This window comes from Bactrocera neohumeralis, chromosome 2, assembly GCF_024586455.1.
Source record: "Bactrocera neohumeralis isolate Rockhampton chromosome 2, APGP_CSIRO_Bneo_wtdbg2-racon-allhic-juicebox.fasta_v2, whole genome shotgun sequence".
Taxonomy (NCBI): domain Eukaryota; kingdom Metazoa; phylum Arthropoda; class Insecta; order Diptera; family Tephritidae; genus Bactrocera; species Bactrocera neohumeralis.
Genome location: NC_065919.1, coordinates 23,194,600 through 23,219,769, shown reverse-complemented (window position 1 = coordinate 23,219,769; position 25,170 = coordinate 23,194,600). Strand labels below are relative to the sequence as shown.

Here is a 25,170-nt window from a genome sequence, read left to right as displayed (position 1 = left end):
TTGCACCGGCATACTGGCGGCCATACCGGCCAACGAGCTAAAACACTCGTTCGACATGCTTTTGGACCGTGCAAAAAGCTGTATTGAAGCAGAAGGAAACTATTTTGAATCAAATAAATTGATTTTGTCGAAAAAACCATTTGTGTGTGTTTTTTTTAAGTCCTGTTTACTTTGGAACACACCTTGTATGTGCTTATTTCAAGTTTGCTCAAACGCTCCTTTTCCACTTTTCTCTCGAAGGAAAGGATAAGTTGTGTACAGAATTCAAGTTCAATTTTATAGGCTTTCGAAAATTCGTGGTAATGCGTAGAAACGGGAACATACTAAGTATCATACTTGTAGAATGTCCCTTATAATAGGCGGTTAATAAGCAGGATTCTTTCCATTTTTCAATCTCTGCTACCTCTGAACTTAGTGCCTTTTTTATGAGGATTACGCATACGCTGCTGCGAAACAACCAGCTTTTCTGGGACTAATTTGTGTCTTATAGGATTTGTGCCTTATAGCAAGACTAGTTGGTCTAAAATCCTTTAGACTTGTATGTGAGATTTTTCGCCCGTCTTTGTTTTATATATTACTTTGACTTTCCTCCATAACAAGGGAATATATCGTAAGCCGGAAATAAAACGTTAGGTCCGGCAATGTGAAGGGCGTAAAATTTCTATCGGCAATATATATAACTTCCTTATACTATATCTGCAGGAATCGTGTCTATCTCTACTTCACTGTCTTGCGCATACTCAACCGTTTGGTTTTCAGAACTGCTTGAGAAGTGAGTATCCATTAATAATCCTAAAGACCCTTCATTGGGTACCGTTCATCTGTGATCTTGTTTCTGAAGATGTTCAATGTTAGGCACCGATTGTGTTATTATTTTTCCCAAGCCAAAACTCTTCTGGCTTATTCTCGATATCATTACGAAAAGATTTCCTAAAATGTTTTTCTCAGCGTCCCTGAGACTGTTTTATTTATCAGGAAATATCCCGAAAGCACCCTTGACGTAGATGCGAAGCAACAGGCTGAAGTCTGCAGTTACATTGAAGATTTAGGCCCGTCCTAGATAAAAAGCTTTCATGCAATACTAATGTCGAAGGGATATCAAAGAAGGCGTTAATTGCCTTATACTGCTGCTGAAACAAATCTCTTGACACCATAATCAAACCCATTTGTTCCATGGCTTTGTGTGGTGGAAGGCCCTAGAAAAGACCACACTTTCAAGGAAGCACGTTATCAATGGCAACGAGCCACTTTGTGATAAGACTAGTATGGGTGCTAGGCTGCAGCGGCACCGCAGGCCACTGTAAAGCTGTTGAGCTGAAAAAGTAAGGAAGGGTGCCCTATATCCCGCTATCAGTAAAATAGAAACGAGTCACTGCTCTCCTCTCCTCGACTGTTTTACTACTAGCTAGGCTGCGCGGGAATTTGGCCAGCGCTTGGCTACCATCGGTTCAAATGCATTGGTAAGTTCCTTTTTGGCCCAAGATCGAACGTAAGTGATCCAGTGAGCTCTTTGCGCTAAGTAAGGCTATAGTAATTTCTAAAAGGCCAGTGATCTATCGGCGTCCATGCTGTTAGGTTGAGAATCTTACCCAATACCAGCTGCAGTAGCTGTATGGAACAAGACAAGGTGGAAACATTTCAACTCTTAATTCGTGATTGTTCCGCGTTTGCCAAATCGAGGACAATTGGGAACTCGCACTTTCCCACCGAACTGATGGGAACAGAAATTAAACACCTTTTCAAATTTTTTTCTTGAACACAAGCCGCCGTTCGAAGTACAAGAATTTTATCATTATGACTTCACTAGGACCACTTATAGCAGTCCAAGTGCTACCTTTGGATCAGCCTTCATAGCTAAAATAACTCCTATTTGTATGAACTTAGGAGGTTGTTATAACTATCTCCATCTTTCTTACTCCATTTTGTGGCTTTTCTCTTAAGAATAACTCTATTCCTAAGCTACGAGAAATGTTAGATTGGTTCATATTCCAATTTGCACTGATTGGATGTATCTTCCTCGTTGGTCTCCAGCCCAAGTAAATTCGCTTGGGTTAATTAGCGACGCTTTGAGATACTGTGCTGTTTTATTGCTACTGGCTTAAATTATTACGTGTGGCTCGAATGAAATCCACTGCGGTGTTGATATGTGCTGCACCAAAAGATGTTCTTATATAAGAATCAGTTAGAGAAGGTTCCGTGGCTTCTTTCGCTTTTTGTAAAATCTTAGGTCGCGATATGTTCTTTTGGGGTTCCTATAGTTTAGCTATATTAAATTGATTTTTACAGTCCTTCTGATTGCAAAAATATTTTGTTATTTATGCTTCCAAAATGTATTCTTAAATGTTTACTCAGTTTCGTTATGAAGAATAGTCGAATTAATCTCCAAACTCTAATTCATCATATTAATGAGAGCTCCTGTAACTTTATTCATTACCCACAAAGAAATCTCGCTTAATTTGCATACCAGCTGTAGTGGAAAATCACAAAGATAACGCATAGTTCCGTGAGCATTACCGAGGTAAAAAAGCTCGAATATTTTCGCCAGCGGAAAACTTTTAATGACGCACAATTAATTTGACAACGCGCATTAATAGATAAAAATCGCTGTAAACTATGTAACCGAAAACATTTGGCAACTGAAACTTGTGCTACAAAATGCAAATAAAATATATAAAGTTAAATAGTTTCACGAAAATAACAACAAAGCCAACAAAGCGATTGCGCCAAGCGAATGCGGCATGTAAACTCGCGCTTAATTTAAATTCCGACGCAGCTGATAAAGTGAAGCGAGCGACGGAGGCAGTGAAGGCAACTCGACGGCAATGAGCGGAGCAGGCGCTGAGCGCGGGAAACTTTCATAAATTTACGCCAGATTAAAATCTGTAAAGAAATAAAGTAATAAAACATGCGACAACAAAACTAAGTCAAATGAAATGAGTTGAAATAGGAGACACACACAGCGCGAGATAGAGAGACCGAAAAAGCGACAGTTGAAATGAAGAAAAGTAATAAAATGTGAAAAGTGGAATTAGGGCTGGAAATCTTACACAGCCGATGCGCGCCGTTGTTCAAGCGCTGAGGAGGTTGAGCCCAACACGCGGCTGTCAGCAATGAAATGTGACAAAAGTTTGTGGCAGCCACAATGGTGGCAGGCGGCAAAGCGGCAGCGGGCGATGATGTAGGCGGCAGCGACAATAGTTGTTGAAGTTTTTTTGCGAGCCAGCAATAGCAGCGAAAAATGCAACTGAAACTATGACAAAGAACGTTTTTCTATAACTGGATACACCCCAGTGCCGAGTAACCGCCGAATGAGCAGCAGCACAGAAATGCCGTTTGTTAAATAGTTCCTCAAGACATACACGATTTAAAGCAGTCTAAGGTCTTTAACAACGGATTTGGAGGAGGAAGTGTGGAGTAGCGGTTGTGCGAGCTTCGGTTGCTTGACAGCATTCTCGTGCGTGCGTGTCGTAAGAGAAGTAGCCTAAGTGCATTGCAACATGAAAAATGATTGTCGAGCAAATTTATGAAGCAAACTTACAGCAAAGGGGATATTAAAAGTGAAGCAGTATATCGTAATAAGTGAAAAATTGGAGTAGTAACAAAAGCCTTGCAAAGACATCAGACAGCAAGCGGCTAAGTATAAGGCGGTGGCTAAAGTTGTGCAGCAAGGAAGCCGACGGAGTTGCATAAAGTTGTCGGAAAGTGTTTGGCTTCACTTGGAGTGCAATGAACCATGTTCGCTCGCTTGATAATTCGAGTAAGTGCACATTAATTAGGGTGGGTTAAAAAAATCGATTTTTTTCGCTTCATATTCTGAAAAATTGTTTCACAGACATTATTTTCGTTCAGTATTGTTTGGAATTTCATCAAGGAAAGACTTACGCCTGAACAACGCCCACAAATCGTTCAACCTTTATTACGAAAATTCACGTTCTGTAAAGAATGTGTTTCGTGCGCTTCGCTCGGCCTACTGAGCGTACGATTCGCAACACCTTCACCCATCTTGAGACCCTGCATTCATTATTGATTAATATTCCACTGATAAACCACGTGCAGCAAGCAGTGAAGAAAATATTAGGAGCCGTGGCTGAGAGTGAAGATCGTGAAGATTCGATTAGGGACCGTTCGTAGAATCTCGTGTAGACTGACTTGCTCCAAGCGACATCGTTTCGCTCTAGGTGCTTTTGAAAAGTTTCTAGAAGATCCAACGTTTTCGAGTAAAATTTTGTTCAGCGATGAGGCCCATTTCGGGCTCAAAGAGTATGTAAACAAGCAAATTGCCACATTTGGAACGAAGAACTACCTGAAAAGATTCAAGAGCTGCCATTTTATGCAGAAAAAATTACAGTTTGGTATGGTTTGTGAGTTGGTGGAATCATCAGTTCATATTTTTTCAAAAATGATACCGGTGAGAGCGTAACCGTCAATGGCGATCGTTATCGCGCCATTATAACCGACTGTTTGATCCCTGAAATTTAAGCTCGCGTTCTCAGCGTCAATTGGTTCAACAAGACGGCGCTACTTCCCACACATTGCATCAATCAATGGATTTATTGAGAGAAACTTCGGTGAGCAGATAATTTCACGTTTTGGGCCGGTCGATTGCCCACCAAGACCGTGTGATATCACACCGTTAGACTTTTTCCTGTGGGGATGTGTAAAATGTAAAGTCTATGCGGAGAATCCCGTTTCGATTCAGGCCTTGGGGCAAAGTATTACGCGTGTCATTCGCCAGTTAGCTGTCGAAATGCTCGAACGAGTCATCAAAATTTGGACTTAACGGATGGACCATCTGAGCCGTAGCCGCGACCGACATTTGGAAGAGATAAACCTCAAAAAATAAGTGCCAAAGAGTGGCCGTTTGAATAATAATAAAGATTCCTTATTAAGTTGGAAATTTCTGTGTTTTTACACTCTCGCAACAAAGTTGCTAAGGAGAGTATTATATAGTTTTGTTCACATAACGGTTGTTTGTAAGTCCTAAAACTAAAAGAGTCAGGTATAGGGTTATATATACCAAAGTGATCAGGGTGACGAGTAGATTTGAAATCCGGATGTCTGTCTGTCCGTCCGTCCGTGCAAGCTGTAACTTATAAAAATTGAGATAACATCATGAAACTTGGTACACGTTTTCTTGGCTCCATAAGAAGGTTAAGTTCGAAGATGGGCAAAATCGGCACACTGCCACGCCCACAAAATGGCGGAAACCGAAAACCTATAAAGTGTCATAACTAAGCCATAAATAAAGATATTAAAGTGAAATTTGGATCGCATTAGGGAGGGCACATTTTTTTTTTTTTAAAAGTGGGCGTGGCCCCGCCCCTACTAAGTTTTTTGTACATATCTCGAAAACTTCTATAGCTTTGTCAACCAAACTCTATAGAGTCGTTTCCTTGAGACAAAGTTCAAAAATGGAAGAAATCGGATAATAACCACGCCCACCTCCCATACAAAAGTTATAGAAAATCTTTGCGTTAACCGACTTAAAACTAAATTTTACGGAAGAAATGGCAGAAGGAAGCTGCAACCAGGCTTTTTTTTAAATTGAAAATGGGCGTGACGTCGCCCACTTATGGACCAAAAACCATATCTCAGGAACTACTTGACCGATTTTAATGAAATTCGGTATATAATATTTTCTTGACACCCTGATGACATTTACGAAATATGGGTGAAATCGGTTCACAACCACGCCTTCTTCCAATATAACGCTATTTTGAATTCCATCTGATGCTTTCTCTGTATAATACGAGTATATACATTAGGAACCAATGATGATAGCGGAATAAAACTTTACACAAATACGGTATGTGAAAAATATGTAAATGACGGATAATGAAATCTCTGTATGTTTCTTTAAAAAAATTTATCCTCGAAATGGATCACTTTTTATTATCGGTTGAAGTTCGACTATTTTAAGATTTTTTCTTAAGAATTTTATAACTTAATGAAAAAAATTCATTTTGTATTGTAAAGTTCATAGTCTTGTAGGAAATTTTCTGCTCTGCGAAAGTGGTTTGAATAATTTGTCTTTAAATTAAGCGCTTACGAGATGTTTATTATCTAACATCAATGTCATCAAAATAATAAAATTTTAACTATTAAAACCTTTTAGAAGGTTAGGTTCATGAAAAACCCTTTGCTCATACCTGCAGAGCCTTTCTAAAAGGTGTCTATCAACCAATTTTCCATAGTATCAAACGAAAAATAAAACATCCGTCTTTTTTGAGTCACCCTAATATACAATATGTATGTACATATGTGCGTATGAATGAAGGCATTGACCAGTGAAGTCGAAAAAGTGTTGGACATACTAGCAACAAGAAGTTTCAATTATGTACATCGAAACATTAAATGTTTTAAAAGAAAATGAAGTGGCGAACGAGTCGATTGCTCTTAGTATTTATGAAGCAAAAACGAAGTGTATTTATGTACTGCAGGATTTATGTTCAGATTTGCAAGATCATGTTAGCATTTGTAAGTGCTAGCAGTAGATTCCGGGACTTTCTTATCACTCATATAATTTTTAGCAGTAGTCAACTTTATACCAAAATTTTGTAGGGAGAGTGAATCAAACAAACAATTGGTATAAATGCAATAAAGTGACAGTCTCAAATATAAGCTGTCAAGACTTGGAGAGCATCAAATCGAGCAAACTTAACCAGTGCACCAAAAAGGTTGGCATGCGAAATCTTTCTTTCGCGGAGACATGCTTCAACTTCGTTCACTTCTTTCGCTTTTCAGAAACATTTATATTCTACTAGAGGACATGCTTGATACATAGATACTACTACTACTATCATCTTTATGATTTCTCTTAGTTGGATTATAACTACTAGTTCAGTGAAGAAATAGTTAGTTTACAAAAAACTGGATCATATAGCATTTCGTGTGTTAATAAAGCATTGCTTTCTAGGGAAAATACTGTTGAATATGGGGTCAGGGATATCCACCGTTGAAAAAATATTTGCTAAGCTGGAAACACACGGAATGAGCACCAAGGAGAATGATGCTCTAAAGAGGCGAAAGCTCTGTGAAAAGTGGGTGTCTCGCAATCTCATAATCCAATAAAAATAACGAATAACAAAAACTAACGAAAAAATAAAACCGAATTTTTGCATCGGTGTGTGACAATAGAAACATATCTCCATCATTTCCCACTTGAATCCAATCGACTGCAATTCTAGTGAACTGCACATGATGAACCGGTTTTAAGGCGTGGAAAGACGAAAAAGTCGTCTGGAGAGGTTATGAGAGCAGTCTTTTGGGATGCACGTCAACGACTTTTGAGTTGTATTAAGTTTTATCATAAATAGACAAAAGGTATCCTATATCCTTACCCTGGTTCTAAGCTACCTCCCCACCAAAACGGTTCAGCCGTTCTTGAGTTATAAATGGTGTAACTAACACAACTTTCTTTTATACGGGTATATATAGATTTCAAATCTTAAGTTTTTAAATCGATAAAAAAACTCTTTTGTTTGTTTATTTGAGCCATTCTTGGTAAAACTATAATATGCAAACAAAAGACGAACTTCAGACTATAAATGAGATTGTATCCAGTTAGGTCACCTATTAATGTGGCGTTTTCTGGTCCACTTGCAACCACCCAAATGCCGCTTGTTGACGAACACTTGATATTCTCGCGTTAGGCCCATAGATCTAGCGCTCGAATGCAAGGCCTAACAAAGGAACACCTGCCTGTTCCCATTCTGATGGAGTTTGGGTAAGGGTGCCTTTCTTGAAAGTTTGACGACTTTACAATTTTTTTTTCGTTGAACTTGTTCCAGCTGCTTAGTGAGTGTGGCTTTTACGAGCGCCCTCCACCAGGCAAATACATCATAGAAAAGTCAATGCCAATGCACATATTTTGGTGAAAGCCCCACCATCTCCTTTAACGCAATATAAGTCAACCAATGTCTTTCTCACACTCTCCTCAATATTGGGCTCCCATGATTTCTTTCTTTCAAGGATGAGGCTCAAGTTCTTCACTTTTTCGACGAAGGTCAAGTCGAAAGCCCCCAATGAGGGAAAGGATACATCCCTAAATAATAGCAGTTAAGTTTTACATGAATGGGCAGCGAAGCCACTTCTTTTCCCCCAGCTAACTACCACTTTGAGGCACACTTGTGTTAACTCATAAACGATATCTAGGAGTTTTCCTTTAATTATATCAGCAACATCATCTATCATCCCACTCAGGCTCACCCCTCAAGTTCATTCAACAGGTTATTTACTACAGAGATCCAGAGTAAAAGAGACAGAACCCCACATGGCGGAGTCTCCTTGATTTTTCGTAGTGCAACCGACTGCCCAATTCCACCACGACGAGATCTTGGGGGAATTATCTTCCGTATACTTGATCTTCAGTATTGTTTTCGGTAATCTTCGAAGCATTTGCTTAAAATACTTTTGCGGTTAGAGGTTTTTAGTCTTTTCCTGGACAAGTGATTTTTATTTTAAAGTAAGATTTGCAGTTACTAATCTTCATTGATTAAAAATGATAATTTATTATAGACTTTCACTTGAATGGGAATTAGTACACTCAAGATGTGTTCTTAAGAACTTACCTGGTATACCATAATCGCCGCTAAATCGCTTCGAATCGTAATTCACGAATTTATCCACATCCGGTGGCAAATGGAACACATCGGTTAGCACTTCGGGCGGTTGATCGTCCTCGTTGGCTTCGTCTTTTTTCGGTCGTTCGATGCAAAGGAGTTTGGGTAAAATTTGTATAAATAAACGCTGTACCCATGGCGCCATTTTATGCGTCACAGGTGATCTATAAAGAGCAGGAGAGCGAAGAGAGAAATATGTTATTGTAAAGTGTATTTTGTCTCGTTTTTAGCTACATACCTAAAGTTAACATTAAGCACCGCAATGGTGACCACAACCGACAGCGTCACCAACATCATAGTGAAGAGCAAATATTTGCCCAGTAACGGCACCGTCAGCGATGTTGGCGGTATAATTTCGGCGAGCAGGAGAAAAAACACAGTCAACGATAGCAAAATGCTGATACAAAGTGAGATCTTCTCGCCGGAATCGCTGGGCAAATAGAAGACCAACACCGATAGGAATGAGATACCCACACATGGTATGATTAGATTGACAGTGTAGAAGAGTGTTTTGCGACGCAACGTCAGATTGAAAACGATATCCAAATAGGGCTCTTCACAACAACTATAGAATTTCTCATTACGCACGGCCGGCACACGCATTATATCCCACTCTACAGAGATATAGTAGTCCTGCAGATCGATGCCCACTTCGATGTTGTCCGAATCCGCTGTTTGCTTCAAATGTCGTAGATCCACCTGTTAAAGAAGTAAAAAGTGATTTTAAAAATTAAAATTTTTGATTCGATTCAATTTTATAATAACAGGTGTAAAATAAATATAAAGAAACTCTCAAACGTAGATGAAGCTAAAAGGTACATCCCAAGAAAGGAGTTTATCTTACTTAAAATGAAATATTCGGTTCCAGAAAGGAATATTCTATGTATGAAAATTATTTAAAGAACACCTCAAGTGATTACTGTAAATAATCGCGGAATTATTATTTTAAAAAAAAGTGTACTCTTTTTACGCGGTCGGAACGTCTTTACGTCAACCTATATGTTCGTCGACCCAAATACTAGGTTAGATTAGGTTAAGAAGTCGATCCTAACAGACATCTCGCTTGAACAGATGACAACGCCAATCCATTGTGCTATCTAAAAACTTCGATAAACTGTATCATAAGACTCTTACAAACCGACAAAGCGTTTTGAGCCTATCACAAATTTGTTGAGACACCCAATGTTAGTTTCGGTTATGTCTTCTGGCTAGCTTAGCGCAGGTATTACTATTGAAGTGAATGATCATTTCTGCTTGAAAAATACTACAGTAATTCGGTAGCCTAAAGCTAAGATTGATGGAGAGCTCCTTACAGTAAACTCCCCTCCAACCATCTCTTTCACTTTCGTGTTTTCGGTCCATTCGTCAAAAAGCTCACTATGCCTCTTCTCCAGCGACTTCTCCCCAACCACATAGAGCCACAAGTGGCCTCTTCGACGCAGTTATTCAAGTTTCCAGGCATGCAGTTGAAGAAAGAGAGAATTTCAGCGAGTCCTTGTTCGGACCACTTCATGTACCCAGCTTCCCTGAGACTAAGAGCATACTTCCCAGCCATACAACTACTGGCAATGTCTACGGGCGGTGTCTTCAAAATGGTATTAAGTGTTTTTGTTGGTGCATCAGAGGTGCCGGTGAGAGACGTTTCTTACATACGCTCAAACTTTTTAGCAACGATCGCGTTTTCGAACACTCTCCACTAGACGAATACACCGTAGAAGATTATTGGCTTAATTACGGTTACGCAGAGTTAGAACACCATATTTGGTGAGAGTCTCCACCTTTTCCAATTTTTTCTTACTTCAGTACAGGGCAACCGATCCCTTCTTAGCCCTCTCCTCAATATTTCGCATCCATGAAAGCTTTCTATCAAGGACAAGCTCCAAGTATTTCAACTTGTCAACAGGATGAAGACGTGAACCGCCGAAAGAGGGGAGAAGCTCGCGGAAGACGCTATTACTGCTGTGGAGCATAGTATCGAAGAAGACTCGAATGAGTTTATCCATCATAGCGCGCAACAAGTGAAGCTATGTCCAACCACTTTATGAAGGATTCTCGGGAAAGATCTTGGTTTGCGGGCTTACTGAACTCAACCCTTTCAAGAATTTAAGCTGAATGACCATCAAGTGCGTCGGCCATTTGGTAAATGGACCAAATGGACCTATTCGATTTTTACAAGAAAAATTTCTTCAGCGGTAAGATCACTTACTTTTCAATAGGGAAGTTAATAAGCAATATTGCTGAATTTGGAGTGATGATCATCCACAAGACATGCTAAGAGCGCCGTTACTTCCGAAAGAAGTCACTGTTTGCTGTGATCTAAGGGCAGAGGAAATCATTGGTCTACATTTCTTCAGAAAGGCTGCCGGCCACAATGTTACAGTCAATGGGAAACGCTAAAGCGCCATGATGAAAGACATTTTCGTGACTGAATTGAACTTTGTTGATGTTGGCGACCTTTAATTCCAAACAAGAAGGCGCTAGGTGTCATACAGCCAACGATGCAATCAATTTATTGAAGGAAACTTTTGGTGAGCGCATTATGTCGTCTAGTGGGCCTATGGCGTGGTCTCCAAGATCGTGTGATTTTACATCGCTGCACTATTTTTTGTGGGATTATTTGGGATTTTGTGTAGTCGCTTGTCTACACAGAAAGTCCGCGACAATTGCTGCAGAACGTGGGTCTGTCGGCTGGAATTTACTTGACTACCTACGATCTTTCATTACGCCCCTTCATAATTAAAACTCTAATAAAGAAGCTAGTAGATTTCTAAGGTGGAAGGTGGAATGGAGAAGATGACAGGCAAAGAAAATAATGTAGATCAGTTTTTGAAATTCAATTATTTTTGAAACAAATTGAACAATTTCCGATCAAAAAAGTTTAACTATGGTCGCGTTGAAGTTGAAGACGTAATCAATATAAAATATAAGGGAAAATTCATGTTTTTGCAAAAGGTAATTAATAACGGTCGACTTAAGTATTTAAAAGTAGTATACTTCTCAGGATTTGGTAAGGAAGCTCTCTAATTAAATCATGTACAAATTTCATGGAAGTGCCGGGACTCCACTAGAATTTATGAGGAGCGACGACAACCAACTCAAAATATGGCAAGCCGTTTCCATAATCATCCATCCCTCAAGTAAAAATATAAGGCATCTGGAAATAAAATCACACATGTAGAAAGCTCAGTTTCTTTCACCGCATCAAAATTGTTGATACTGTTCCATCATTTAGAAGCATTCAGATTTCCGTGTTGCTGCTGGTTATCACATAGTTTTTTCACGAGTTTTTTTTGTTCTTTTGCATATTACTTTTACGTCCATCTGTTGCAAGCCGTTTTGAAACGTTCCACTCGTAAATTTCACACCTCCCACCTACTTCTATTCGTTCAACACCTCCAAGTTTATTCGTTTATTTTCCCATAGCAACCATAACTCAGATGTTGGTAATTTCTCAGGACTACCAACAAGTGTGGCTTGACTGGTGACTGACAGCCGGAATTTTTTATGCCCGCAACTCATGCGCTTCAATTTCGTTGATATTCTTCGTGGCAGCGAATACTGCATTGTCATGCAACGTTGCATGCAACACATGTGTACTTACAATTGGGTAGGTATGTGTTTGTGTGGTTATACAGCAAGTGATGGTGGCAACGTCGTGCGCCTGCTGTGTTGTAAAAATATGATAAGGCGATAATCTTTTGACTGTTAGCATTTGTCATGCCCCTGATGGCGATTCGTGGCAGTGAAATAAAACGAAGTACACAAAGAATTCTTAAAGGAAAAGGCGTGCTAGAGCCTGTTGCATACAAAGATATGAAGCGCTTGTGTAAATGTGAATGGACTTTTCTAGATATGTCAAATATAAACGGATAGGCGTTAAAACTTTTGCTTGTAATCCTACAATCTTCATTCTATATGTTATTTTTGGAACTTCTTTGTTAAATCTAATATGATCAGATTTCTTTAAGAAAAAAAAATCAAACAAATTTTTAAGGAACATCAAATGGTTATTATGGGTTATTTAGAAGAAAAATCAATGCACTTAAGTTCTAAATATAACATCATTCAAATGACCTCCTTGACTTCTTTTGTAGGAACGTATTCGATGAATCCAATTTTCAAGTACTTTTTTCACTAATTCAAGTCTTATGTCAGGAATAGCACTTTCTATATTGACTTTTAAAGCTTGAAGAAGGTCTGGGTTATTGCTTTGGACCAATGGCTTCAAATATGCCCACACGAGGTAGTCTAATATTGCTAAATCAGAACTTCTTGGAGGCCATGAAAAGTCACAATTTCTTGAAATAATCGAATTTCTAAACTTTTCTCGCAATAATTCGGGGGTTGCACGTGCTGTGTGGCTCTTAGCTCCGTCTTGTTTGAACCAGATGTTTTCAGAATCAACTCATTTCAATTGCGGCTATAAAAGTTGTTTATTATCGATTTATACCGCTCTCCATTGGACAGTAACGGTTTCACCAGCTTCATTTCGAAAGAAGTTCAAACCGATTATTCCACTCGACTAAAAACCACACCAAACTGACAATTTAGCATATAATGGTTGTTCATGAATAATTTGTGGATCAGAATGAACAGTTTTATTTATATACCGCATCATTCAGATGAAAGTGAGCTTCATCGGAGAAGATGATTTTCTTAAAAACATCGTTATCGTTTTCTTGTTGTTCCAAGGCAAAATCAGCAAATTTACGATGTTTACGGTGGTCCAATGGCTTGAGTTCTTATGTGAGAACCATTTTATACGGATCAAACCCAAATCATCCCTATTGCAAAATCCGGTATTACTTGATTTATATTTTCAGCATTTTGCAGGTGTAGAAAATTCCGTACCATCTCCAACATGAATAAGTTTAGAAAAAGAAAAACTAGGCATAAATATGGAGTCCCCGTCAAGGCCTTAAACAGCTGTTTCTGTGACGTGTTCAGAACTGCTCACTTCTCGCCACTTGCCTCCAGCTACTCTTTTAGTTTGTGGCAGTTATAACATCCAAGTTGTAGCTGATTTTGTTAGAAACCATAATATTTATCGATAATAATAGAGAGCAGCGAATCGAACAAACTATACCAGCTGTCTTTACTACATTAAACCAATAAAAAATATTTGAAGTATCATATTCCAGTACTTTTCCATTTCAGCTATTTATAATAGTAAAGAAAATCTGGGGTTACACCTCTTTAAGAGTGCGCACTGTCTTTTATCGCATTAAACTCAACATATTTGTTGTTGTTTTCACATATAACACTTTCGAAAAGAAAGCACCGTTCAATATTAGGCGAACGCGGAATTCGCGAGTTATAAGAGTCTCCTGGGAATATTGATGAGTTTTGCCGATGACTGTATGCGTCATGATATGATATAGGAAGGGTCGAGAGTTAGGTTGGAATAGGTAAATATTCTCTGGAGGCCATGAATAATTCCACTGGGACAGCTAGAGATGCCTGTTCGTTATGATATCCAAAACTCCTCGGTATGGCTCACTGTCAGCAAGCAGCAGGTATAGCAGCTCTGCTTTTGGAAAGATTACATACCTTTCCAAAAGAAGACGCACTTTGGAGAAGGAAATCTGCTGTTACCTTGAAAACTGTCATTTGTTGCTACATATTCTGGCAGTCTGAATGTTCATACAAAGCCTCCGACAAAACACTCATTCTCCAACCTTTCGCTTCAGCTTCGATCGTTGGGTATAAATAACTTTTGTTGGGATGACCCCACTTTTCATGAAGTATTCAATGTGATAGTGATGTAATAGTGATCGCAGAAACTGATGGAACACAATTTAATATTATTTTATGAAATTTAACGGATCATTGAAATTTCTTAGCCCTTATCAAGCATCTTCTTCTGTATGCGTGTGTTGAGCCACCATTTCAAAGGTTATGAGGCACTGCGGTGGCCAATATTACAAGCGCTAGTATTTGGTTCGGATGCTCGCAGTTTGGTAGAGTGGTTAATGGATCAAATAGATTGAATGGAGCATTAACTACCGTCAATGGCTATGTAATGCATACATACAAACATACGTGTTTCGGTGCGAGGAAAAATTACCAAATAAGTTTGCTAAGTTATTGGAGCAGAAGTGTTTGAATAAAGTAATCGTTATATTGGCGGTATTTTGAAAGTCAAGCCTAGTTAATTTAATTAGATTCTGAGACCTAGATATTATTAAAATTACATTCTGTAGTAAAAACTTAGCTATCATGTGGTTACGATTAAGGTCTAAGATTGATTGTGAAAAAAATTTGTTGGCCAAATTTGGTTGCTGTCGAGAAATTAAAACTTTTAGTGCATCATATGTCAGTAAGAAAATTGGGTAATTAAGCATTATATCAGCTATTACTTAAATGTGATAAATTCTTGTAACCATTAGTGAAATTTAACATGTGTTTTCAGGGTTTTGTAATGTTTACCTTTTAATCAATTTAAATTGAGCTACTTTGAGTATACTTTTGGAGTATTTTACAGTTTGAAGTACCTATGTTTGATTACCTCTTTGAATTCGGAACTATCAGCAAACATATATACTAAGACGTCCGTTATTTTTAAGTTCTGTGATTTTAGGTTTTTGTCTTAAAAATAATAAACCAATCAAAAAGAGCTAAGCCTAATTCATCTTACTTCTCCCAGATATATAATGTGGAATTTTTTAATATTTTACAGTAGAAACTAAAACGATATTCTAATACAAGATTATTTGCTTTACAAAAACCGTTTGGAGAATTTTTCCATACAAACACTGCTTTAAAAGTTATTTGTAGTTAAAATTATACATGAATTGACTTGAGCATTCGAGTAATTAAAACATTCGGCGTTGCTCATACGCCATGGCGTACTGTATAAATACTCAACAAATGCTGTATAGCCTATATTGATCTTTAAAAAATAAAACAAATTCTTCTGGGCTTTATAAAAGTTGCAAAGCATTTTACAGTTAGGCACTTCTTTCCGCCACCCAGAGAAAGACATTGATGATAGCTACATTGTTACGTAGCAAAAGGGAAAATATGTATAATGACGTTAAAGCCAGGACATTTCTTTCCTATGCTGTCAAATGCATGTAAACATTTTGAAATAGCAAAAAAATAAAGCAGTGAATCTAAGAAAAGCTAATGGTACTGACAAATATTCTTTAAATGCGGACTTTCATCGTGGGACAAATAAGCGAACTTCCAAGAAAATGCTTAAATTTATTTGGAGACAAGCACTAAACGTACATACATACAAATACATACATATATACAAACAAATTCATATATATATATACATATACATCCATATAAACACATACATACACACAAACACATACATACATGTAAGTTACCAGTTGCCGGTTTCCATCAAAATTTGTCAAAGCGCAAGTTCGTTCCGTCCTTTTTTTCGTTTTCCCTGCGAGCTTATTGCTTTTCGCTTAAAATTGTGCAAAAGTGAATTTCGCTCATCAGTCAATAGTTTTTTCGTTCTTTGTTTTTATTGATGACTACCGTCGTTGCTGTTGTTGTTACAAGTATTTTTCTCAACTTATTTGGAAGACAGTTTCAAGCGACTTCTTTTATTTCACTTTGCTTCGGGAGAATATCGCATATACAAGTATATATACTATATATTCTATGTATATATGTTTGAGTGTGTGTTACTGGTAATTGGTTGAGTTATTTGTAAGAGACGATTGCATTGCCTTGCCAATCAAGTTTAATAGTAAATTGATTACGCTGAGCTCATTGTAACATTTATTTGATTGAACATTTCGGATGAAAGTGTAATAGTCCATTTATTTGTTGACATATTACTGTACATGTTCAAATATATACCATTATATAATTTAATATACTATGTTAGTATATATGAATATATGTATGTAGACTGTACTAATAAATTTTGAATTGCGCATAGTAGGATAAAAGAATAAGAAGTAGAAGCTTAGAACTATTATTTTAAGAAATATATCTGGTTTTTACTTAGTTATGCCATAAATTTTGTTGCAAGATTTACAAAGCAGCCCAGAACTTTATATTTTGAGAATGTTTGTTTACCGCATTACTAATCGTTTTTTCCCAAACGTCTCTATAGTTGATTACAGAAGGAGATTAGGTCGTTATATAAACAATTCAGTAATAGAAACTTTTCGCAAATAGACTTTTATACTAAGGGAAATTGATATATCGAGAATATCAATGTCATCACTTTCTCGAGATAATCTCCTCTTTAAAGTCTACCGCCGGTCAACTGGTCGTCTTCTGGCAATGCCCGTGAATCAATTTATGTTCAACAGTCGGTCGATAGCCATAAAATTATTCTTTTTACAGATGGAAAAAATCTTATCTTTAGTAAAGAGGCAAATCATTCAGTTTGAATGCAATATTCATGGTTTCATGAATGTAGATGATTGACTGTCGGAAAGAATAGACTTGAGTCCATTAGACTAGAGTTTCAGGTCAGAGTTGTAGAACATGGCTTTTCAAGTAACCAACATATGTTTAAAAAGTCTCAAAATAAGCTCAAGGAGTTCACGATTTCCGTTCTAAGACCAAAAAAACAACCATTTGAAGGCAAGCTAAAGCTCCCAAGGGATGTGCGCTGGGTTTGAGACCCGTCACGTAAAAAACACCCCTCCTAAAAAGAAGAAAAGACCCGTGAAAAGAGAATCGACATCAACGACCTCTTCGTCAATTTCAAAGCTGCCTTTGGCAGATCGAAAAGGCGCTGTCTCTATGCTACTATGTCTGAACTTGGTATTCCCTCAAAGTTAATACGGCTGTGTAAGCTGACGTTGAGAAAAGCGAGGTTTCAGACGAGGAGACTCACTATATGCCAACACATGCTACTATGGACTTCGTGGGCAACTGAGAAGTAAAGTCCTCTCTCCACGAACAAAGACAAAACTCTACACGTTACTCACCATCTCCGACCTGCTATATGGTGTAGAGGCATGAACAATGACAACATCTGACGAGTCGACGTTACGAGTTTTCAAGAGAAAAGTTCTGCTGAAGATTCATGGTGCTTGGCGCAATGGCACCTCACCGATGGAACAATGAGATTTGTGACGACATTGGCATAGTTCATAGATAGCGGTTACGCTGGCTAGGTAATGTCGTCCGAATGGATGGAAACACTCCAGCTCTGACAGTATTCGTTGTACTACCCGCCGGGTAATCAGAGTATGACGAAGACCTTCTCTTCGTTAGAGAGACCAGGTGGGGAAGCACTTGGCTCCACTTGGTATCTCGAAATCGTGCCGAACCGTGAAAAAGAAGAACAACTGGCGCGCTGTTGAAAAGTTGGCTATAACGGCGTAAGCGATGCCTACGCCAATACGGAAGAAGAAGAACAGGGTATATTAAGTTTGCCACGATGCTTGTAAGACCTAAAAAGAAACGTTAGAAAACCGTTGAAGTGTCTACATAAATGATCAGTGTGACGAGTTGAGTAAATAGCCAATAACGTCTGTCTCTTCGTCTGAAGGTCTTTCTGTCTGGCTAGATATGCAAATTATTGCCTCAGTTTTCGAGACATCGTCTGAAATTTTGAGTCACCCTAGCATGTAGCTACCATACGACGATATATCTTCATAAAATTAGGCGAGGATTCTAGTATAAGGCAATAGTGCGAAAAAATTGTTCAGCACACCTGCTTTACTCGAGTTAATTTTGATTATCGTCGAGAATATAAATCGTAAATCGTTGAGAAGACTAGAAAGCATTAAAAGTTTTCCAGCGAGCTTATGTGGTCTTGGAACAGGAGAAGTGTCAACAGCGCCAGATACGCATTTTGTCTTTTAAAGCATTTCAGACCCATACCAAAGACTGAACGCCATAACTTTGGCAGCTGACCATATCAGTTCGTGTAGCACAACTATAGTTTGTTGTTCCGTTCTAGAAATTTCGATGTAAAAAATAATGGAAAATATGGAAATAATGGAAAAGATTGACCATGACCATCACATAAGCAGCCATGGCATCGCTAACGAATTTAACATTCATCATCAAACAATTTTGAACCATTTAAAAGAAGTTGGCTACAAAAAGAAGGTCGATGTTTGATAACGCTAGACCACACACATCTTTGATGACTTGACAAAAACTGGAAGAGCTTGGCCGGGAAATTTTGATGCATCCACCATATAGCCTTGACCTACCATTTCTTTCGGTCAATGCAGAACTCCCTTAATGAAGTAAAGTTGGCTGCAAGAGAAGCCTGTGAAAATTACTTGTCGCAGTTTTTCGCCGAGAAACCAGAAAAGTTTTACACTGATGGAATAATGTCTCTAGCGGAAAAATGGCAAAAAGTGGTCGACCAAAATGGTACATATTTGGTTCATTAAAGCTCATTATAAATATAAAAAAATAAGTTGAAATTTGATTAGAAATACGAAAATACTTTTTTGACTTTTCAATATTCCTGGATGTTAGTTATGTACTCTAGACAGAATTTCAAGTTATAAAAAAGACCGCCTCGGTCATATCTATTTTTATAGAATGATCAAATGACAACTGTGGTGCTAAAAATTATATAAATACTTTGATGTGAGGCAAAGTTTTTCAGCTACCTGACACAATAATTTCAGGTGAGTAAGGGTAATTGTATTTTCAGGAAGGAAGTACTATTTTATAACCCGTTATTAAAGCAATGTTCTACACCATTGTTAAAAGAAACAAAAAAGCGCAATCAATCATTTGGGACGCATGTCTATCAAGAAGCAACAATTACAACACAATTGAAATAAGTTAATAAAGAACTGTTACTGTTAACATATAAAACTGTAAATAAAAAATATTTTTTTCCTTGAAACCTTTGTTTGAAGTTCACTTGGCCTCACTTTTTATCTCGTAGATTTTCTGTTACTTTTTTATTGTAGCATTATTTATTTTGTGCGCTGACCACTCCATACTTTTTACGGGCTAGGCAATTGTAAGCATCATTTTCAGCTGTGCAACAGTTGCGGTCTGCCTCTCATGTTACATAGCACCTCGCACCCGACGCTTTCATAAAAACTCATTTCAAATCACTCACATTATTTCTCCGCTTCATTTCTTTTGTTGTAATATTTTGTGTTTTTTCACTTTCTTTCTTTGTTATCATTTTTCAACACACACTAGTACGCTCTTGCGTGGCCTATGACTTTTTCACTTCATTTCATCTCATTTCATTTCACTTTATCATTTTACGCCCCTCTTTAAATTCACCCTGTCTGACATCATTGACATTTGTCTTATTGCATTCTCTCGCACAAATGTCCCTTGTCCCTGATTCAATTGTCTTCGTCACTCGCTACCGCTCCCTCCTCACTCCCACAACTATACGCAATAGCTTGACTTTATTTGCTTTTGTGTGCTGCCATTTTACATGAATGTGATGCTTGCTCACTTTTTGACAGTTGGATATTTCTCAAACTGTCATTGTAACAGTACATAGCATATAATGCAGCTGTGTCTGCTGCACGCACAAACACGTGTTAACACTGATGCTCAGAAGTGTGTATAGAATTGTCAAATTGTCAAACTTGCAGGCGCTTGAGGGGAAAAAATTCTGGCTAACAGTGTTAACTAGTAATTCTATGGTGACAGGCCGCAAAAGCTAGTTTATTGGTTTCATAAGCTTGTCAAATAGTGCAATTTTGGCCAAATTAGGGACTGCAAAAGTGGTTTCCATTAAAGTAAAAATTTCAACTTATTATATTCCTAGGTCAAACTATGGTCTTGCTATGTAAGAGAATCGAACTATATATGCACAACATCTGCACTTCAATTTCTCTCATGACTCCCGGTAGATACTTGGCGAAATTATTTTATAGATTTTCTTCATAACAATTTCCGTAATTTTTTTACAGATGTAAGTTCGTAGAACACAAAACTAAAAAAATAATTTAACTTTTACTGATGAAAGTTCGTAGAACAGAAAACTAAAAAAGAATTTAAAACAGGTTTATTTCATTCAGGGAGTAAAATTTATACCTTCATAAAACAATTCAGAGTAAGAGGTTCAATTGGTGGATTCGATAATATATAAAATGAGACAGTCTGGCCTGTCCGAAACCATTGGGAAAAATTGGTTGTGTCGTAGTCAAGAAGTTTATAACAGTTTAAGGAAAAGTCCCAGGTCTGCCATAGAAGGCGCTACTACAATTAAATCCATATGACTTGTAATTGACCTTAACCTTCAATTTAAGAAGTATAACATTTTGAGTGAGGCATATTTTGTTATTGTAACAAAATGGTTAAAAAAGAATATCGCATGTTGTTAAAATATTGCTTTTTGAAGGAAAAAACAGTTGAAACAATAGTATGGTTTGATGACGACTTCTAGGCCAAGTCTTCTTTTTCTTTACTGGCGTAAGCAGCGCTTACGAGGTTATAGCCGAGTTAACAACAGCGATCCAGCCGTTTCTTCTTTCTGCAATGTGACGCCAATTGAAGATTCCAAGCGAAGTCTTCCTCTTCCTCTGTGTTTTCGTCCAATCGGGCGGAGTTTAGCCGCTGTCTTTTAATTCGTTGAACTATGCCAATGTCGTCGTATATCTCATACAGATCAGCGTTCATTGAATGCGTAACTCGTCATGGCCAATGCGCAATGGGCCATAAATACCCAGCAGAACCTTTCTCTCGAAAACTCGTAACGTCGATTCATCAGATTGTATTATCGTCCGTGCCTCTACACCATATAACAGGATGAGAATGATATGGGACTTATAGAGTTTGGTTTTTGTTCGTCAAGAGAGGACTTTGCTTCTCAGTTGTCTACTGAAGTACTAGGTCTGAAGTAGCACCTGTTGGCAAGAGTTATTCTGCGTTAGATTTCGAGGCTGACGTTGTCTTTGCTGTTAATATTGTTTCCAAGATAGACGAAGCTTTCAACGACTTCGAAGTTAGGTCTGTCAGTCAAGTCGTGAGTGCAACGACTGCTTGTTTGATGACAGCAGATATTTCGTCTTGCCTTCGTTCACTACCAGATCGATTAGCTTCGCTTCCTTATCCATTTTGGAGAAAGCAGAACCAACGGCGCGGTTGATGAGACCAATGATATCAATATCATCAGCGTACGCCAGCAGTTGTACAGACTTATAGAAGATGGTACCTTCCCTATTTAGTTTTGCACCTCGAATTACTTTTTCCAAGAGCAGATTGAAGAAGTCGCACGAAAGAGAGTCGTCTTGTCTGCAACCTCGTTTGGAGTGGACTCCCCAAAGAGGTTGTTACCGATAAAAATGTAAAGAAAGTCCAGAAAATAATTTTGGATGACCGCAAAGTGCAGTTGTGCGAGATAGAAAGCACTTACAGATATAAACTGAATTTGTATATCATATCGTTTACCAATATTTGGATATGAGAAAGCTCTATGGAAAGTGGGTGATGATTCGGAGCAATGTCTGGACATGTTTAAACGTAATAAACCCAAGTTTTGCATCGACATATTGTCATAGATAAAACGTGGCCTTATCATTTCACTCCGAAGTCCAAACGAGAGTCAACAGAGTGAACTGCTCACGCTCAAAAGCGTGGAAAAATGCAACAGTTGGCTGGCATGGCAATGGCGTCTGGAATTTGGGATGCAGATGAAATAATTTATAATATTTGGTTTCTTATGCCTTGAAAATCGAATAACTATCAACAGCGACTATTATACAGCCGAAAAACAGTCGCATTTGAAGAAAAAAGAAAGAGCTTTTTAACCAAAGCAATGCACCGTGTCACAAGTCAGTGAACGCGTTGGCTAAAATTCTTGAATTGGGCTCTGAATTGCTTCCGCATCCACGGTATTCTGCTTTATTAAGGATTTTCTGTTTGTCAAAAACCTTTATCAAATATTATAGAGGAACATTCAGTTAAGTGTTTTCAAGATTCAAGGTTTTGTTTGTAGATATAAATATGGCAATATTTCAAAAGAAGAATATCGCTTTTTACAAGTACTGCTTTCGAAAGAATTAGAACAATTATTATTTAATAAAAATATGCATTTAAATTTGAAAACATACATCCCTCTTAAAACCTGTAAATATTTCAAACATTTCATTTACGTGCAACTATTCATTTGGTTCCAACATTCATATATTTTTTTCTAATTGAACTCACCATATAACCATCGTATGTCCATGAGCCGAATTTCATGAAACACGTCTGCTCATCGAATGGAAAATATTCGACATCGATTTCGCAAAACGATTTGTAAATGGCGGGCGGCTTCCACACCACTTTGCCGGTGTGATGTAAAATTGCTTTTGTCATTATTGTCACTTCGTAATTGCCGTCAGCGCTGCAAAGAGAAGAGTGAATTTAATGACAATTAACTTATGTGCCTGTAAGCGTTAATATAACTTGATGTTAAATTCATTATTGAAAAGCATGTGAATTTGTATTTTAATAATTGCGTTGACTAAATACATACGTATAAATAAATAAACGCAAAATAAAAGTAAAAAATAGTAATAACTACTTTTTTTATATTTTTGTGAAATATCCAAATATATATATTATATGTGCAGGCCTCGGAGATAGTATCTAGTAAATAGTTGGCTAGTTCATTCTTAAAAGATGTTTCGAGCACTATTTTCAACGGTAATTACATAATTTATGCAATGTAACTATATAAACTGTATATGTCTGTACAGTTAGGAGTAATCCAGTGGTATTAAATATGTCATGTCCTCAACAGTGAGTCAATAATTTCGTTTATAAAACTTTTCGTTCTAAGTAACCGAAAACCCATTCGAGAACAATGAAGTATCACGGAATGCCCAAAAGGAGTGAAGGGGCGGCTAGACTGACCCAATCAAAACAAACAAAGTTTACGCCAAGTGCTAAGGCCATTGACAAGCTCAAGTCATACATTTGTAAAAAAAAATACATTCGGTTGAAAAAGTGAAGAGTTCATATTCTCTGATTGACAGTTATAAACTTGACATTTTATAAAACTTTATTCTCATGAAGCAAATATGTTCCATACTGTCAAGCATGAGCAAAAAGAAAACGGTATTTAGAAAAAAATGTGTACAGACTCAACAGCTGAAAATAGAGTTTATTGTGATCTGGTGTGATTGGGGTGATGGAAAATGATCGGAAATCGGTCGGTTGTTCCATTCCTGTGTTTAGAATAGAAATCACACAGTAGTATCAAAAGGTGTTGTGACAGAGAATACTGTGACTTTTTCCCTTCGATGACTGCGACCTTTGACAAAATTAGTTTAAAGAGTTTCGTCGTGATCATACGTTAGTTTTTGATAAGCCATATCCAGGTGTAAAAAAATGGCTTCCAAATGCAACTGTGAGACCATGAGCGATGTTGTTTAAGTGCAGTCCGTTGCTACTATAATTCGTGTCGTTCGACGATACACGTATTCACTGGCAGATACCAGAGACCTAGGAACAGCCGAAACTTTAACACGGCGAACTTGCTCTGGAGAATATAAAAACTGTTCTAATGGTCGAAAGGTGATAGAGACCGTTTTCTCGGATTTCACAAAATGTGATTCATGATTGGGCTGATTTTACATAGAACATCAGGTTCCCCATATTTAGCAATTAAAATAAGGAGCTTCACCATGGCAATGAAAAAGTTCAAAATTTCCTCATCGCGATGCAAAAAACGGTTCAAATTAGGCTACAGCTTACTGTCATACTCTCTGTGTACTCCAGATTTGGTCCCGCAGGATTTCCTTTTCTTTCAAAACTTGAAAAAGTCACTTCGAGAAAAAAATTTTGATTCGCTTTTATAAAGCTCTACTTTGAAAACCTCCAGAAAATATACTTTTCAGATAGGTTTAGGAAGTTGGAACACTGCTAGGTCAAGTATATTGAGCTTAGATTATATCGTTACACTTATCATGGCTAAATATTTTCCGGATTTTTCTTGCAAACTATGTGTTTGAATCACTATGTAAATTGTAAAAAGGGCTTTGAAGAAAATTATGGAACCGTTGCTATTTACAGGGTCCGGCACTCGAAGTGTAACCAACTTCAGACCGTTCGCGCAGCTGTCGCACTGGAATCAGCTGTTTATAAATTTGCTGAATGACAGTTTGGAGTATTGTTCACAAGTGTACAAAAGCGTTCTGCCAAAAGTGAACGCAAAAAAAGTGATCAGGGATGGAATTAAAACGTAATAGTGTGATTGCTTTATATTTCACCTGGAAAATCACAGCCAGCCATTGTTCGTGAGCTCAAACACCTGAATGTGAATAAAGTTTTTCTTTATCGCACCATCACTTGTTACAATGATTTTGGTAGCATCGCAAAACGCCCATGGAAGTAGTCATCAAAAGACTGCAACGTCACGTGAGATGGTTCGGAAAGTGAAGAAGCGAGCAAAATCCTCGACAAAGTGCCAATCAAATGGCTAAAGAACTGAAAAGTATATTGAAAAATGAGCTCAAGGTGAGACTTATCAAGTTTGCATGATCTAGCAGCAACAAGTAAGACTTGGCGAAAGCGAGTTGCTTCGCTTGGCCGAAAGCGGTCAAATTCCGAAATTCCAATTAAGCAATTCGTAAACTCTCAAGACCGTTCATGTGAGAATCTAAGTCATCGGTTGGCACAAGGA

The 25,170-nt window shown here is 37.8% G+C and overlaps 1 protein-coding gene across 1 annotated transcript in view; it reads right to left on the bottom strand.

The window, feature by feature from the left end:
* The window catches only part of LOC126768107 (acetylcholine receptor subunit alpha-like 1), a 294,729-nt gene that overhangs the window by 13,949 nt on the left and 255,610 nt on the right, over positions 1-25,170 (bottom strand). Inside the window, exons 5-7 of the mRNA XM_050486001.1 lie at positions 22,707-22,887; positions 8,860-9,320; positions 8,571-8,785 (exon numbers count right to left, since the gene is read on the bottom strand). Of these exons, the coding sequence (XP_050341958.1) occupies positions 8,571-8,785; positions 8,860-9,320; positions 22,707-22,887 (857 nt within the window). The remainder of the gene's footprint in view (positions 1-8,570; positions 8,786-8,859; positions 9,321-22,706; positions 22,888-25,170) is intronic.